An 18613-nucleotide genomic window follows, 5' to 3' on the forward strand; every position below is an offset into this window, starting at 1 on the left:
TGTTGCCAAATGTAATTTCAAATTTATTTTCTTTCCTGTGCACATATTAGTTAGCAATAAGCTCAAATTTGTTGACTGTTTTGTATCGTAGTTTTGAGATATTGCGTTTGAACATAATTTTCAGAAATACTGACAAAATTGCTTGATTACGAGATTTCTAAGAGATTAATCTCTCATGCTTACAACATATATGATAGCTCGAGTTTGGTTGTTGCAGTTTTTTTAAGAGAAAGAATTATCTAGGCCACAACTTGGTATTAGTATTTTAATTTTAGTGTTCAATAGCTGAACCAATATTAAAAAATAAATTCAGCATGAAACTGAGATATTTAAAATTTATTTTGCCAGTGGAATAAAAAAAAATGATGTTAACATTTTAGTTTTGCGTGAGCAAGAAGAAGAGCAAATTAAGTGAAATACTGTAGGATGATCAGGGAATGGTAGTTGTGGTGTCTTCCTCACGTGGATTACATGCCCCAGTAGACAGTGGGATATGGGAAACCCAAGTTAGATCTCTCAAAATCTCAACAGTCAAAAACTATACATTTATAATGGCTCAGCAGAGGGCCCTATTTGTCTCTAATTTATTTTGAAGGTTCTTTTCTCAGTTCATCTTGTTGAAAAGATTACCCTCTATAGGGAATGAGTTGAGATTTGGAGAGAAGAGAATGACCTGATAGTGTGATGATTAGGACGTTCATGTAAGATCCGTGGCCAACAGGCTCTCTTGCAGTTCATTTGTCAAAAGTAGAGTGAGTATCTGGCCTCAGGGACTTCAACAGACTGATGGATCCATCAGATATTGGGGAGGGTTGGGTTCAGATCTTCTCAGACAGCAGTTGCCAGTGGCTGTACAAGTGCTCATGATGCTTAGCAAAGAGATGACAGGTACGAGTGTTGTCACTGGGTTTTTCCAGTCAAAACTATTTTGTGGGTCTTTCAAGACAGTACTTATTTATTTTTACAGCAAACTAACATATTTCTAATAAGATAGAATCATCTAGCTCTACATAATTATTCTGGCTTTTCAGAAAGACTTCTGTTATCTTCCTGAGGTAATCCCATTTTATTTCATGGTTCTGCTTGCTTATTTACAATGTAGTGAACTCCACTGATTTTTGCCTTTGTGAACATAAGTCGACTGCTTCTTCTAAATGGAAAATGGAACAATAAAAATAATTGCGTTAGCTTGAAAAATCTTTATGTATATTAATAGAACTAAGCTAACTACAGTATGAATAAACGTATTATTTACTTATCTGGGTAACCATATACCTAAGTCCAGGATAAGCCCCGTCTTTTTAATTTTGGGAACTAGAAGAAAAGTAACTCTTAATTAATTCTGTCCTAAAATGCTACAGTAAAAACAAACCCCAGACACTTTGTTAAGATAATTTAATGATGGTAATCTGGTAGTTCCACAACCGAAAGGGTATGTAATGCTGCCCTGCAAAATCGTTTTTGCTGAATCTATGCTAGCAGAGACTTGTCCACTTTGTCGGGGTGGGGTTACTGGCTAAAATCCTGCTGGCTTATGATTTATGCACAGTTGTTTTGAACCCTGCTACAAAGCGATCATGGAAGCACTTGTGAAACAGCAGCTAAAATAAACTTTATACTACATAAAATGTCTGTTCGGCATTTAGGATGGACATCTTGAATGTGGAATAGTAGCAACAGGTACTGCTGCTGCTTTGCAGAATATTGTGATTCTTCATCACTCTAAGAGGAGGGTGTAATATCCCTTAGTCAAAATGTGAACTTTCAAAAAATGAGCCAATCTAAAGGTTCTCCAAAAAGGAGAAGGCCTCATTCTCCTTTCATCCTTCTCCCTGGTCCTGACCATGCGCTTCTGCAACTTATTTTGTGCTGGCTGTCATGCTCATCAGACTTTTTCCTCAATGACTGGGAGAAAACTAACTTGGTGTTTAAAAAGCGGATGTTTTTCTGCTGGGTTAGTGACTTGAAACAGCTCACAGAAAAGTCAAGGCATGGCATAAGGACAATGGTGAGATGTGCATTTGATCTACGTGTTTATGAAACCACCGCCAAAGAAAATACGGCTCAGCAGCATTTGAGAAACAAGAGAATCCTGTGTAACAGATGCAGAGATGCCCTGGTGTCCACAGTTACAGATAATGCATGTATGTTTTCATGAGATGTGATGCTTACAGTGTCAAACTTAAGATTTTGCTTTTGTAAGGATACTTGTTCCACTACAGACTCTAATCAAGAAAAAGCATTTTCCACCTTAAGGGTGTTTGCATTTTCATTCTGTAAAACAAAGCAGGTCTTTCAAAAGCTCCTGAAAGTCAATAGCAAAACTTTAAATTGGTCCTTAAGCACGGTTCTGGTTTGGGCTGAGAAACACATTTCCTTGGTCATCTTTCATCGTAAATGTTGAGAGGAAATTTTCTGAAGCATGACTGGGAGCAAGACGCCAGATACAGTGGTATCTCTTTCTTGCCATCAAATGTGTAAAGGATATGGAAATGCCAGCCTGTGTGAACAGTTACCTGCCTTGCCCCTTAGCACATTGTAACGACTAAGTCTTGAAATAAAAACCCCACCTCCTAGAATTATCCTATGAAAACGATTTATGCTGTGACAGTCCATTTGCAGTATATCAGCTGCTTTAAAATGTAAAATTACAGCCAATTTTAGAGAACAATGATGTGTATGTGTCTTCCTCTAAGTTAGTTTGTGGCATTTCTAAGTACTTTCTTCCACTCGATTTTAAGAAGGAAACATTTTTTTAAGGGAAGAAACATTTTTTTAAGGGAAGAGAGGGCCTTGAACATCTGCTGTGTTAGCTTTGGGGGAACCTCCTATGAACTTGCTATCAGCTTTTCTTTCATTTGTAGAATAGAATGGGAAAGCAAAATTCTTACTCTATAAAGTAGCCTAAATTGTCCCATAACAGAAAGTACCAGCCATGCATAATGTAAACACGTTAGTGCTATGGAATCTACGCTGTCAATCTGCACAGCTGTGTTAAGTCAGTTCGAAAAGTGAATTTTCTGCACATACAGATTTCACCTCCACAGTTCTTCTTTTAAGTGGATTCGTTATGGTAATCATCGTGAGTAAGAATAGGTAGTTACCTCTTTGCTATTTCAGTGCGGCATTTGATGTATTTAATGATAGTAGTTCCCATTGAAGCTCTGTGGCATAAAGTGTAGCAGTGTAGAGTTTGCTGTGCCAATCAAAATGCTGGTCTGTGTGGCAGTGGCTTTCCTGTACCTGACCGTACCAAATCCTAGACGAGGTCTGACTGTGTGTTTCTGCCTTCCCAATTATTTCTGACACATAATTGCTAGAAGCAATCCAGGGGACTTTTGTCAGATGGTTGCATTGTGTAAACACGATCGTGTCTTCTGTCAAGTAAATTGTCTTGCAAAGTACAAAGCACTTGGCCTTAAAATTCTTTCTGTGTTAAAAATACACATAGAAACTGAAATGCTTGAATGCGAAGAGGACTGAATTTCTGTTTCTTGTGTCAGTTTATGGTCAACTGCTGCTTGGGTGCAAGGAGCAGGGGAAAGTCTGCCAGACAGTGCCCCTTGTGAGGCACAAGGGAGAATCTTTTAAAAACCAGTGGATTAAAAGAATGCAGGGAGGAGCTGTATGAGAATAGGGACTTGAATCTAACGCAGTTTAGTGCCTACCTGTTCTGCTTTTGCAGCTGTCTTACACTCAGGGGAACCAGAATCCTATCATGGTTGCAGAGTGTAAATCTGGTGTGTATCTGTTTGCTTCTCAGGAACTTTGCTGGCTGGCAAGGATCATTCCTTCAACTTTCAATTGCCTGAGTTATCTGATCTTAGATGAATTTCAGCACTTGTTTATAGCATGCAGTAACTTCTTGCCAGCAGCTAGCTTAGCGTTTCAGATTTTTGAAGTGTGCTCTGTGCTGCTCTGGTTGTGAGGCGTAAGGTTTTCAGAGTGTGCTCTCAAGTTGTGCAGCTTATCTCTACAGGTGAGCATTACCCTGCTTTGTTATTTTACATTTAATGTAGGCAAGAATCTGCTCGTCAGGCGTATGCAAAGGGCTGTTCAAATTGGCAGAGCAGTAGGAAGTTCTGTCCTTTCCATTGCTTAACTATATAATGGGCAAATGATGAATTGGAGGGCTGTAATCGACTCTCTGCTACTGACTTGCACCATTTCATGCTGATTACACATGTACATTGCTCTCAGCTGTGTTTTCAGTTAAGCAAATATCTTATTTCTACCACAGCTGACACACAGCACTTGAGAAGTTCTGTCCTCATTAGCAGTGGTTCTTGATGAATTTTGCTTACCAGGTATGTAGCTTGGTTTGTCTGTTTCTCTCAACTATTTTAAAAAGGGTGAAAAGTCTGATATTTTTTGTGTGTTGTACTTTGTATAGTGCACAGGTGAAAAATGGGATCTTTGGGGGTTTTTTTCCCCCCCTACTTGACTAAAATCTTACTTATGGTTTCTCAATCAGTGTGTGGTATGATCGGATTGTTGCTTCTGTTTTGTGGAGTGCTCAATATACTGGAATTTTCTGTGCTTGCAGCTGGCTGTCTAGGATAGTGTAGTGTCTAAGCTATTTTCTCTTGTTAAATTTTATAAGCAGCTTTATAAGAATTATGTATTTCCAAGACAACAAAATGTGGAAGTGAGATATACGGCATATGTTTCTGTTTCATTTGGAATATTTTAAAAGTATACAGTGTGAGTTTTAAAAATACAATTGTGTTTGGAAATAGTTTGCTGTTCATTGATCTGTCTGGTATATGCATATTGTAGCTTCCAAATGACTCCTCTTTGTAATTATTCTACTCTAAAATAGCTTTTTTTCTTAATTTTTAAAGTTAAAAGTTGAGTTTCAAAAAAAAAAGAACGTTGAGAAATTATAATTATAGTACATTTTAAAATTAAAAACAAGTATCTTGTTTATAAATAAGATTCCCTAGAACATGTTCTATTTCTGTTCTATATTTCAGCTCTTTTAAGATCCTCCTAAAGCTGCTACAGTCCAAATTACCACTTTGCCTGTTTTATATTATCTTTTTTGCTTTAAAACCAATAACATAAATTTGTATTTTCTTTTCTTACAATTGCATATTTATTCTGGCTGAAATCAAGTTGCATCATACCACTGAAATACACTATAATTTCTTTGTAACAAAATGGGTCACATTCTTAATGAGCTGTTCACTGCGAGCATCTGCTTGAAGATGAAAATAATTGCTTCCAGATGTTACCATTTCAAGAGGGGACATTTACTTTAAACGGCACTTTCTTTCAAAGCAAAAGTTAGACTCTCTAGATGCAAGAGAAATTGTCAGCTGTTTTAAATCAGTGTAGCTCCATTGAAAACAAACTAGGGATAGTTAGTTATTTTGTCTATTTTAAGGCAAGGGGTTCGTGCCAGTTTACCCTAGCTGAGGATCTGATTCTCCAGCTTCAGAGCAAACTGTAAAATTTTAAGTTGATTTAAAAAAAAAAAAAAAAAAGTCAGCTGTCTCTCTTATACCAGTTAGCACCTTAGTGTTCGCATGGAGCTACTGAACTCAGAATGAGAGGAGTGAGGTCTTACTCTCCATTGCATAACTATGTGTGATTTGGGAGTCTATAGAAAAAGTAAGGAGTAATGCCAGATGGTGCACTCAAAGGATAGATCTTCTGTTAAAAGTCTCTAGAGGGATGCCATGTCTCCTTGCCTTATTAAGAAATCTCCCTGTTGTATCATGGAACACCATGTCAGTGTCCAAAAAAATTCTAAATGTTGTTTTGGTTCAACAGTGAATAGAGTCTGTCCACGGGGCAAAATCACCTCATCCTGCAGGACCTTTTCAGGTTCAGTGGCCTTATTTTGTATCAAAGTTCTCGTTTATAGCTATGTCTTAATCTGCAAAAGTCTGCTCTGTTAACAGCTGTACAGAATCTGTTGGAGTCTGGACTGGAATGTGCCTCTGGAATTTGTGCAAATTAGTATTTTTCTGGAAGATAGAGGAGTTATTTGCAATTGTAATTTGTAATCACCTTTGTAGAAAGCAGCTACTACTGGGATTTCATTAGGTGACTGCCTCTCTGAGTTTCTCAAGGAAAAAAAAGTCACTGCACTATCTTTTCCTGATTAATGCTTGATTTATTTCATTCAGAGAAAAAAAACATGAGGCTACATTTCTGTTTCTTTTCCCATCCATACACAAATACCATTGTCAATGTCAGCAGGAACAGGCATGGCACTGGGAATAGTGGGTGGCTTAGATAATTGGTGTTGCAATGCAGATGGAGTTTAGTACTATTTTTATTTTGGGAAGCATTCCCCACCAGACTAAAACAATTTACTTGTAGAGCAGATTTGGGTACCAAATAAACTCTAACTGTATGATTTCTAAAATAACCTTTGTGGCTTCCTTGGCTCCAAGCCATAGTCTACAACATACTGTACAGTTCATGGAAGAGGAAGAGATGAGGAAAGGGGTGATGGACAGGGCAGTTTCTGATCCCTCAGTAAAATCAGCGTAGATCCAGAATAACTATGCCAACTTCAGTTAAGTCACTTCCATGTAATTCAAAGCAGGATCGGCTGTGATTCCTCAGTGCGTTTCACATGATCAAAACACCCATCTGAGTTCGGAATTACAATAAATTTTTTTAACCATTTAGAAACCAGCACTCTTCTGCAAAAATTAGTTAGGCACTTGGAAAGTTAGGTATTGATTTTTAAGTGAGGCTTAAACTCCTGAATGGATTTTTTTCTCTTTGAAAATGGGGGCCAACCTAAGCATTTTATATAGAAAATACACTCTATTAAATTTTGAAAGATTTTCTACCTTAGCTTTCTTGAAAACTGAAAGATGCAACAAAGGTGTGAATATTGAATGTTTTCCAACCACAGTGATACCACTCTGTCCAAAGTAAGCCTTTCTCTACAATCTGAAAAACAAACTCAGGGCACACAAGCAAAAGTCACAACCAGCTGTTCTCGTTTACACTGTTACTCAGTTTAGACATTGCCTTTTAGATTAGGACATACCACTTTTCATTCAGTGCTGCGCCCTCCAGACTCTGTAGCCTTCAAAAGTTAACAAATACTAAGTGGTGTAAAATTTTAAGCAGTATTAGCATGGCTGCAGGAATGTTGCTTGCCTTTGGTACTCTGTTTTGGTTAGGTTGCTCATTCTGTAGTACATCCTTTACTGAATAACACAAGATAAGAAATTCTAAAATGGTTCATTGTAATACTAAAATGTAGCTTTGTCTGATGGGTATTTTAGGAAGTAGCCAACTGTTTAGTAATGTGTCGTGTGACGGTCTCTGTGGCATTATGTCGGTTTGTGTTTGTTCAGCCTTAGAATTGTTTTCTGATTTCATGTCTTGCCCAGGAATTAACTCTGCCACACATTTTCTTGAAATAGGGAGTGGGATACAGTGGTTTAGTGATGAACACAGGAGAACATTTAGGTGAAAATAGCTGCAGAACTCAAGAAACACACAGTTCAAACAGTTCAAAGTATACACGCTGTGAGGAGAGGTAGAGAAACTTGCTTTGATTTGAATTTGCCAATCGCTCCATTATTTGTATTATTTTTTTTTAGTTAATTTTTCTGCCTGAAGTAAATGCTCACATTAAATCTATCTTGCTGAGTTTTTTACATTGTAAAGCAGTAGCAAGTGTGGCTTTTGAAGAACACAAGCATTTTGCTTTTGTATTGAAAGTGTTAAACACTGGGGTACAGACTTTTCTATGGGTCTGCCAGTAAACCATATAGCATTCTGTCAGTGTTCAAATAAATGACTGGAGAAAATGTTCTGCTTTGCTTTCAGGAGTTGCTAAGTCGAACATCACTAGAGACTCAGAAATTAGATCTAATGGCTGAAGTTTCAGACCTGAAGATTAAGCTGGTCGGTATGGAAAAGGAACAGAGTGAATATGAAGAGAAACAGAACAAAGCTGAGGTGAGTTTCTTTCATTATCTTGTTTTCTTTTTTTTCTTTTCTGTCATGCGTCTATGATATGCTGTCATACACCTGAGCTTTTGACCTGAAATCAGCACACAATAGTGTTTTCTGTGCTTACAGCACAGTCCGTATCATTGGTCCTGTGAATTCAGTGAGGAATATGATTATACATTTTTGGGATGTGGTTTCTTTTCCCCTCTCTCATTATACTTCAAAGGTTGCTGTTTGGCTTTAATCAAGGCACAAAGTCCCTTCCAGAAGAGAAGCATACATTACAGTTGGCGTTCACGTAACCCTTTGCTTTCTACAGGAGCTGGACTGGTGTGGCCACGTGAGGCCAACCAGGGCTCTTACAGTTCCTTGTTTCTGCGGCAGAGAAGGCTGGCAGTTCAGTAGAATCAGGGGTGCTACAAACACTTAGATGGTCACCCTCGGCGATTTTAATGCATTCGTGGCACTTGGGAGGGAAAGACAAGGGGCATTTTCCTCAAATGAACCTTTCCCCTTGTGGTTACATAATTAATAGTGCAAAAAAATGACGTGCGTTGGGGGAAATTCTAACCTTCGCTCCCCTTCAGATGTGGAGAGTTCTGGACATCAAAGAAGCTTTGCTTTTTACCATATTTGTTAAGAAAGAGAGTACGAAGTAGGGAATCATATGAACAATGTTCATTTCATGGTAGCAAGCGGCAGGTGGGGGCTGAGCAGGAAAGCAATTGTGGAAGATGGTAATTCATACGAATTGCCGTTTGTTGCCCTACTCAGTGGTCCAGTGAGGGGACCAACTAGCCAGGAGAGGATTACCTGGCAAGGGAGGATTACTGGGTCCAAGATTTACACATTGCTGACTGAAAAAAGACTTAATGTTCCACACTGACTTAGGAGAATTTGAAACCCAGGCGGTGTTAGAAAACTGTTTGCTCTCCATAATGTTGCTAGTGGATTATTTGATAACTATACATAAGTACTTTACCTCCAGTGACATAATACGTTTGGGGTGTGTTTGTTTTTTGATTTATTTATCCTCTGAAGTTTTCTTTAGAGATTAAAAGATAGCTTAAAGAGAGCAATTTCTGGCGGAGGTTGCAAGCCAGAGAGGCACCAGCTGCTGTTTTTACCATCTGTGGCCTTCTCATGCTCTTTCACCCATAATTGTCAGTGTCTTCTGTACAGAAGGCCTGAGCAGTCTCGTACTACCTGAAGATCTAAACAGGTTTGTGCAGTGCCTAATTGCTGCAGATGGCAACCTGCCCCCAACAGCCATCTTCCCGAGAGGCCTTCAGCTCTTCCAACATGTCCAATACCAGGACAAGGCTGCTTAAATTATTGCAGGACGTGCCCAGTCAGCCTGACTCCTGGAAAGCAGCAAGTGTTTGAGTACATTTGCATTGACGGGCCATTTAAGTACCCAGAAGGCCTGGGCCTGTGATGGGGGTGAGGCTACAACCTGTGAAATTCTTCTGCCACAGCAACAAGCTGTGTGGACCCCTTGGATGGAAAAGTTGAGTTTTACTGGCCTGGAAGCCTTTGTTGTGTTGCTAAGTGATAGGAACCGTTCCTGCCGAGGTGGAAAAGGATTCTAATCTGATGGAAAAGTTGAGAATCATGGTGTTAAGTATGCCCTGAATTATTAACTACCCCAAGATGGGGTTAGATTTCTGTCCTGTTGAAAGTCGCAAACCTGTGTATACAAAGCAAGGGAAACAGGTGTTGCAAGTAAAGCTGTGGGGATTAAACAGCATTTTTGGTTTGCTCATTGGGCGATTTTAAAAAATTATTTGAGATTGTCCTGAATAAGCATTAATCCAATTTTTCAAGATAAACAGGGGTTGCTTTCAGTCAAACTGGATGCTTACTTGAATTCTAATGTTTTAACCCTATTTCAGCTCCTTTTACTGTAAATTTTACTGATTTCCAATACAAACACAATTTCAAAGAATCAGAATGAAATGTATTAATAAATTTTCTTTATACTTTTAGACTACAACTGCTGCTTAAAGTTGGTAGTATCTTTGAGTGTCTTCCTGAATTCCTTGCCTCTGCTGCCCAATTACATCTTTCTAGTCAATAAACCACTCTTATGTACGCCAACAGCCTACCTTTTGTTTGCCCTCCTTTATGCGTACACAGTTGTGTTGTGGTAAACTAATTGCTTCAAGTGAGACAGTTCTCCAACCTGACAGTGGCTGAATGAAATTAATCTTGCTGTAATTGTATCTCTGAATGTCGTGGCTACTACAATGTGCTCTTACAATGTGTAATGCCTCAAATGAAATCGCATTTAGTATTTTTACGTAAGTGGAACAAAGCTGTGGGTGACAGAGCTAGAGCCTTTCTTATAGACTGTAGCTGGCCAATTGCTGCTTTCAAGTCTGAGTTTAGGGTTGACAGAGGTGAGCAGAACAGTGATTTTATAGATTTGCTACTATCGGAAGTAATAGTCATCAGTTTTCGCCATAGTGTGTGTGTTAGAAGCATCCAGTAGTTAAACCATTTTAAACAGCCTGTTAATTATATTTCATAGCTGACCCTGCAATTTCTAAATATAATAATGGGTTTTAAAAAGTTTGAAATTAAATGTGACATTGCGGAATAATTCAGCTAAAACATATTTGCTCTGTACTCTAATTTTGTGTCAGCTTATTTCACAGCAGCTGTTTCCTGTCACGTAGAATTTATGTGTAGAATTATTTCCCTGGTCGGGTTGGGGGGAAACAAAACAAACTAAGATATCTTTCTAAATACGAGCAGGTTTTAATGTGTCAGATGCGTCTCACTTTATCTTGTGCAGCTGTGGTTGAGTTTTGGTTTTAGTTAGCAGCAAAGAGCTTATCAAGCATCTGTGACCTCCTCTCAAAGGTATTAATTTCACACTGAATGCCACTTGTCTCTGGCTCGTCCAAAGCACATGCTAAATTTAAAGTGTCATTTATTTATATATGTAACATAGGGGCCAGGAGAATAGCTACTTGCAAATGGACAGTCTCATGCTTGGCTTTGTTATTTTAATTCCTTCTTTGTGGAATAATGTTCTACTTTTGCTGAAGTGGTGCTTTGAAGGTTTCTGAAATCTCACCTGAGGGAGTTTCTGTAGCTTTTCTCTTACCTAAGAAGCCTTAGAAATTTTGCAAATGTGTTTTCTTAACGTAGCAAGGTATGAGAGGGCAGTATTCTCAAGTAGCAGCCCAGATGCCTGCTCTACCTGAACATAGACAAAAGAGACTGTCACTATCAGGAGACTGCAGGAGTAATTGTGAATTTCAGCTTAACCATTTAACAGCCCTTCTGCTTTCCTACTTTTTCTTTACTAGCATGAGATAAGTTTTGGACTTTTGCTTTTTTGTAGTGAGTATCTGAAGTTTGCTATAAGCTGTTGGGAAGTGTTTTGTGTCTCTTGTGTGGACACTTCTGAATTAAATATCTAGTTACTTGCAATTCCAAAGAAACTTGAGTCAGTGAGCCACGAAACTCCCACCAGAGAGTTTGGTGTGTTGTCTCACCTGGCTCAAATTCAAGATATAGTATGTTAGTGTTAATAAATTTCCATGCTGTGAAAGAATCTCAAACACGAGAAGCCTTTTCTACCTTGAAGCTAGAAACAATTGTAAGGGCATATATTGCAGCTGGAGTTCCTCTTTCTCCTCCGTAGACCTCTTATTCTTCACTGGGATAAGGATTTCTGACATTTCTGTAGTGTCAAGTTTGCCCTGAGGGAAGCCTGTGTGGATGCAGAGTGTTTCCCATTCCCATTTTTAATGGGAGGCAAAAGAGAAAAGAATTACAAGGCATCAGCAGAAGTGTTTCTGAACTCTCCCACGTGGCCACAACTGGAGCAGCCGTCAGTTTGTGCTCAGAAGTCTGCGCATCTTGTTTGAGCAGTGATTCTTCAGAACCTCATATGTGTTAACAGTGTTCTCTGTCAAAGACGAGCACAGACCTAAGGCCTTGGTGCTTCAAAGAAAGCAAGGGAGATGGATGTGTGTCCTGATGATTGCAGTCTCCAGTTTGTACTGGGCAGTGAGGCATCTGATTGTGGAGATGATGGTAAAAAAGAAACAAAATCAAAGCATGAAGGATGGAGGGATTGTGGATAGTATCTGAATTGTATATACAACTAGACCTGTGGGTGTTCTGCTTTGCAACGCTCTGATAAGAGGTTGAGTTAGCTACGGGGACGGTCTCCTCACCAGTGTCCTACTGTATGGCTGCAAAGTGGCTAGTGGAGCCACTAAACATGCAAAGGATATGGTTTCGCCTAGGGGAGCTGATACTGAAGGAGGCTATCTTTTCTTACCTGTGCAGCCCTGGAAAAACATGTCAGCCTATAAAAGACTGGATATTGCAGAGTTGGTGTGCTGGGGCACGGCACTCTCTAAATTTTTCGATTGTTTACGGAAGTAATCCTCATTTAAGTGCATAAAAGGTTTGTTGGATGAAAGAGGGTGAGCATCAGACGTTTTGATCCTGATTGAGAGTAATATGTATAAAGTGACATAGATGCAACTGCTTTTCTGAATTTCATTTTAAGCACAGTGCCCTAGAAAAATGCTGAACTGATGTGAAACTCTTTTACCTCGCTGATACATGCGCTTTTGAAAGGGATGTCTGTGAATGTTTAAAGTTGACTGTGGATGCTGATATGGTTTGAGACTGGTTGTGTTAGATACTTAGCTGGTCAGAACAGTATCCTGTCCTTGCAGTAGCTGTTCCCTGGCTTTGAGATTATTGGCTCACCAGCGAGCTGAGATTATAGGAGGACTCTGCTGTGCATAGTGATGAAGAAAATAAATAAAAAAAATATGCCATGTCACCTATTGTTCTGTCCATTAAGAACTTTTTCACTGCTTTGGGAGATGGATTAATCTCATCAAATTTATTCCACTTGAGAAGACTGAGAAATCACAAAACATTTGTTGTTAATGTACATGAAAATTAAGAGAAAGGCACTCCAAACTTGTAATACCTGAGGAAATACCCAGTGCTATTTTCTGCTGAGTTAGTGAATTTAAGTTAAATGTTATATAGATTTTTAATACTTGTCTCTGGTTGGCTTTCTGTAGCTGGATTTTTTTGTGTGTATCACTGATACACGCAAATCCAAGAAGCTGGCCAGCAAATCAGTGCACTTTAAAGTAATTACTTTTTCTTCTGTGGTATCCTTTGACTTCTCCTATGTATGTTGCTTAACTCTTTCTCCATGTCAAGGTGCTGCGTAGCTAGCAAGCTAGATAATGGAGTTATTTTTCTGACCCATGCTAAACCTGGAAGCAGAATTACCTTACTAGTAAATTCTGTGATTAAATTGTGAAAGACTAGGTTATAGCACCAACTGAGCGCTTAGCAATTTCTTCCTAGTGGATGATTTGGCTGTGTAAATGAATGTAATCAAGACCGTTTCAGCAAAAGTGGGCCTCTGAGCCAGCATATTAAAATATGTCCCAGTTTTTCCTGATATCTGTCTTCATGTGACTGCATAGGTTTCCAAAAATGAGGGGCCAAATTCTGATCTTCACATTAGGATCAGAATCATGAATTAGTCTGGAATATAGATTCTGTTCTATTTAAACTGTAGCTTTGTGCAATATTCCAGATTTAGACTCATTCAGATATACTTCATCAGAAGGGAAACATATAATCTGTCGTGGTTTTTTTTTTAGTTTGCCTTTGATGTGCTTCATGTATTTCTCTGTGCTGCAACTGTAGAAGTATCTTCTTTGCATCATTTTCTTTCTCACCTTTTTTTCTTTTCTTTTTTCTTTTTTTCCTTTCTTCCCATGTCTTCAGTCAGTAGTGAACCTGATCAGTGAGCTACAGGAGCAGATGTGTAGACTGCAGCTGGAAATTAATAATAGAATCCAAGAAAGAAAGTCTCAAGATAGGAAACCAGACTTGACGCCCAGTGGTCCTCAATCTAGTGCAAGATCAGTGGTAGCAACTCTCAGCCAGAAGAATTGCTCTCGGTGTGATGTACGAGAAGTACACCTTAGCAGAAGCCTGTGTATTTTCTCTTCTCTTCCCTTGCAGAAACTAAATTCCGCTAACCAGAACTGTGTTGTGAATTATTGGCATTAATCTTTGTGGCTTTCGTTAGGAAAGAGTGAGGTGGTTGTAAAAATTAACATAAAATTCCCACGCTGGACACCCCAGCCCCAATTATTGGGACAAATTTGGTCACCATTGATGTCTGTCTACTAAAGCGCAGGGATCTGTAAGGCCTGATCACCTCTTTCAGGTTTTTTATGATGTTTATTTTACTTGTAGGCCTGTAGTGCTGGTGTGGTGTGGGTTTTCTTGATTATGGGGTTTGTTTCTTTTTTCCTGTTTTTTAGTTGAGATTTGTCTGTTTGACATGCAGCATGCTAGCATGGTTTGGTAGTTTGCTAATTAATTAACAGATTATTTATTCCTGAATATTTTAAAAGTTTAACACAGGTGTAAAATACAGTTTCAGGTAAGACTGAAATGTACGTGAAATGTATCCTTTCTTTTTCTGATGATGCTGTTAAAGTAAATGAAAAGAGTCATCTGCTTTTACCTTTAAAATATGAATCCAACACATTTTTGTTTATTCTCTGACATTAGGAGTTAGCAGAAAAGCATTTTTGAATTTACATTACAGATCCTGGTTGGATTTGATCAAAACTACATCACACGTCCAAACAAAAGCTACTTTCCATAAACTACTTAAATTTACTAAATGTGGAATGATAACGGTATGCCTGAAAAAGACCATTTTAATATTTGCTTTTAAATCCGTTTGCTTTAGTTGCCACATGTCTTCGGTTAAAATTTGGATCCCCAGAACTAATCTTATAAATAATCTGCTAATATTGTGAGGGAGTTTTTCAGCAGTTTTTCTCATAGGTTTATTTTACAAAAATAACTCATTTGGGTATGATGCCTATTTTGAACTTAGTGCTTTTTTTTTCTGAGCTTGGCTTTGTCCAGAATTAGTGACCTATTAGACTACAGTACAAGCTGCATATTGGAGAAATAATCTGAGAGTCAAATCTGGAAGTCATTAAAAATAATCATTAATTTAATCCAAGATATTAGTATGGTTGCTTGATGTATGTACTATACTGGATTCCAAAATTGGGCTACCCTTCCAAACTTTTCCTTTCCTCGGTGCATTTTAAGACGTTTGGTCTCGTTGTCCTTCAGAATGAACAATAGGATACAGTTTTGTCAAGGAAAGGGAGAAGGGACGTTGAAGAGACAGCTTTGAAGAGGAACAGATGGAGAACGTCAGGAGCCCTGGCGAGCTGCAGCTCCAGGCTGCATCAACTCCGATTGCAAAGTGGCAAAAATCGTTGCTGAAAGTAGCATATTTGTAGTCTATATTTGACTGGATGTGTATGGTATTAAATGCTTGTAACTCGCTGGATACTATTTAGTCTGAGTGTTATTTTTCTTGGTAAGTAGTTTAAACACGTGTTTGGGGAGAGGATTGTCACCGTAATGAAAGTTAGTAATCTTTCAGCACTGCATTTTTTTGCTTACTTTCTGAGGTGGCTGAAAAACAAAACAAAAACCCCAAAACAAAACAACAACAAAAAAACCCAGCTGCCCCCAAAAAAAACAGTAGTTCATGGTATATGGGACTGCAGTTGTGGATTTTTTGGCTCATTTTCACTGAGACACACATGACTTCACCAGACTCAGCTGTCTTCCTTAATATGACTAAGAAATTTGCTCATAATTTCTGGTAGAGAGTTTGAGAAAGTATACCTTATCTCTCCGTTCAAAATAGTTGTTGTCGTCTTAGACTAGATCACAATTTTTAATGTGGTGGTTCGGTGTTCATTATTGTGTGGTTCAGGCATGATCTTTAATTTAGGACAATAGAAAATTAATATATACCAGAGTAATCTTACTTTTAGCTGCTGTTCTTCCTTTGCAGGGTTTGCTACAGGAACTTAGACACCTCAAAATTAAAGTGGAAGAACTGGAAAATGAAAGAAATCAATACGAGTGGAAATTAAAAGCAACTAAAGTAAGCAGAATACATGGCATTTACTAATGACAGACTCCAATTTCAGCGCCACTTCTCATCAATTTTTACTTTCCTTACAATTGCTTTGTGTCAGGGCTTACTATAAGGTCAAGTTTTCTTCAACCATCTTTGGAATAAGTATTTTGGTTTATAGGTTTTGTAGCTTCTTTTTGTGCCTTTTGCTCCCTCCCTGCAGTTTCCAGTCTTTTACCTTTTTGTAATTCTTATTTTTTTCAAAAAAGGGGCATTTTGACTTACAAAAGACCTGTTCTGAGGAAAAGCGTCTTTGAAGGTTTCCTGTCTTTTATTTGTGTAATGGTGACAAGCCTCTGTGGAGTATGCTTTCCAAACTGAAGAGACGAGACATGCAAAGTTGGTTGGGTGTTCACTTACTATGGAATTTATTTTAATAGACACAAATTAAGCCCAAAATACACCATTAGATCATCTGCTTTGACTTCGTGTATATCAAAGAGCATAGCGCCCTTACTCTTCTCTTGACCTTAAATCCTGGAAAGATGTTGGATTGTAATCTGGAGAAACTCAACATCTGAAACATTTCATCACTTTCCCCAGTAGCTATTTTTTCTAGTTGAACACTCTTATTGTTAAACAGTTGCACTTAAATTCTAGTTTGAATTTTTAGCCCTTTTCCACTAGGTTAAAAAGCACCTCATATTTTTTCCCTGCTGAGGTAGACTTTTGTGCGGTAATCACTATTCCTTTCGTTTGTTTAGTGCTATACTCTCTGTTCATATGAATGACTGGCTTTTTTGAGTTGTGGTGGGATCTTGGAAAAACATTTCAAATTATTAAACAGAGTTTTCTTTTGAATACTTGATAGCTTGATCCAGAAATGACAGCTAGCTATTATTTGTATTAGCATTTCTTTCTTTTGAGACTTCTTAAATGAATATTGAAATTTTGGTATTGTGTCTTTTTTCCTATTAAGATAATAACTCTTGTATCCATGAAAATGTTTTCTCTGACGTGGTGGATATGAAGAGTCTTTGGGAAAATATTTTCTCAAGCAGTGTGTGGCCAGCTGCCAGGACAGATAAAGATGATGGAAAGTGTAGGAGCAGAATGAAAATAAGAAAAAAGAGTCACAAAACCCATTGAGTGAAAGAAGATACAGGACTAGAAAGGAAGAAAAGTACAGGGAAAGAGAGAGGAAGAAGAAAAATAATTATAAAGACGACAGGAATGAGAAATTAAAGGAAAAGACGGCATTTAAAAGAGCTATGAGATCAAATAGACCAGGGGAGACAAATCCAAATCTGGTATTAAGAGGTCTGCAGCTTTTGTCTTCCTGTTGTTCCAGCTTCTTAGATGAGAAATTGGAATATTTCCATGGCTGGATATAAAAAGCATATTAGTCACTGGGAAGTGTAGGAGCCCTTCAGAGATGCAACAAGGCAGATTCTTCTATTCCACACAGAATTGCAGCAGAGTGGTGATTTTTGCTGCCATCCAGCTGCTTGCTTCCTGGTGAAAATAAGTTTGTGTAGAATAGTAAATTAGTCCATGTTTTCCCCTGTTTGGATAATGTTGTTTGGTGGTTTGCATCATTTTCCTGCTTTATTTTAGTATTTTGAGAAACTGGTCACAGTAGTGGTTTTTGTTGTTGTTTTTCTGGGTTTTTTTCTTCAACTGCAAGGAGATTGGGTATGCTTTTGCTGGGGAAATGCAGAATGTTACATTTAATAAAGACTTTAAGGCTGCTGAAGAAAATCTTAATGAAGCTACTTAAGAAAGTATGCTGTTGACAGTTTTTCTCATAAATAGGGAAAAGAGATGGGAGTCGCTGTATTTCAAGCTGGACAATCACAGAATTCTTTTCCCTCTGTATTGTTGAGGCCTTTAAAGTGTGATATTCTATCCCAATCTAGAGGCAGCACAAATTGTAGTACATGCAAATGAACCACAGATATTTTGTTGCATATATGCATTTTTTGATGTTTTCCAAGCTGCACTTTGCTTCTGGCCTATTTGCTCTAGTATCTGATAACAGTTTTGTTATAATGCTGAGAAGAGGGCTCAGCATTAATAGATTCTCAGTTATGTTATTAGGCAGTAACTAGGATTAAAAAAACAGTATCTTTAAAAAAAATGCTGTGTTATCTTTTAGTGATCTTCATGCACAACTCAAGAGTTGCTCTGTAATAGTCATTAATATATGACCAGCATTGTAGCATTGAGAGCTTTCCAGAGTTTCTTTACCTACGTGAATCCTTGAAAATTTTATCTTTCTGTAAGTCTCTCTTCTCCGAGAGATAATGGCATTGGGGAAAAGTGAGCTTCTGTAAATGGAATAGGATAGTAACACCATGAAATAGGTAAGGTTGTTACAGCATTTATGAAATGTCCTGAATTGGGAGCAGGACTTCAATCAAAGTAAAGTGTTGTACTTAGAAGTCTTCTAGTTCATAGGAAAGAATCACAGAGAATCGGCGACGATGTTATTCTGAATTTGTTGTACTCTCTTTCAGGCTGAGATAGCCCAGCTTCAAGAGCAATTAGCTCTCAAAGATGCAGAAATAGAACGCTTACAAAGTCAGCTCGCTAGGACCTCGTCACATAGTGAAGTGGCAGAAAGAGGTAAGAGGATGGGAATTAAAATTAAAAATCCAAACCCCTACTTTAACTTGGCTTTGGTAGCAGCTTGGCTCA

The 18613-nt window shown here is 38.2% G+C and overlaps 1 protein-coding gene across 13 annotated transcripts in view; it reads left to right on the forward strand.

The window, feature by feature from the left end:
- PPFIBP2 (PPFIA binding protein 2) overlaps positions 1-18613 on the forward strand; it is a 114684-nt gene that overhangs the window by 67089 nt on the left and 28982 nt on the right. For all 13 annotated transcript variants that reach the window (XM_063332473.1, XM_063332475.1, XM_063332477.1 and 10 more), the window contains 3 exons: positions 7810-7941; positions 15848-15940; positions 18433-18541. In XM_063332473.1, coding sequence (XP_063188543.1) covers positions 7810-7941; positions 15848-15940; positions 18433-18541 — 334 coding nt within the window. The remainder of the gene's footprint in view (positions 1-7809; positions 7942-15847; positions 15941-18432; positions 18542-18613) is intronic.

The sequence above is a fragment of the Chroicocephalus ridibundus genome, chromosome 4 (genome assembly GCF_963924245.1).
Source record: "Chroicocephalus ridibundus chromosome 4, bChrRid1.1, whole genome shotgun sequence".
In the NCBI taxonomy this organism is placed as follows: Eukaryota; Metazoa; Chordata; class Aves; order Charadriiformes; family Laridae; genus Chroicocephalus; species Chroicocephalus ridibundus.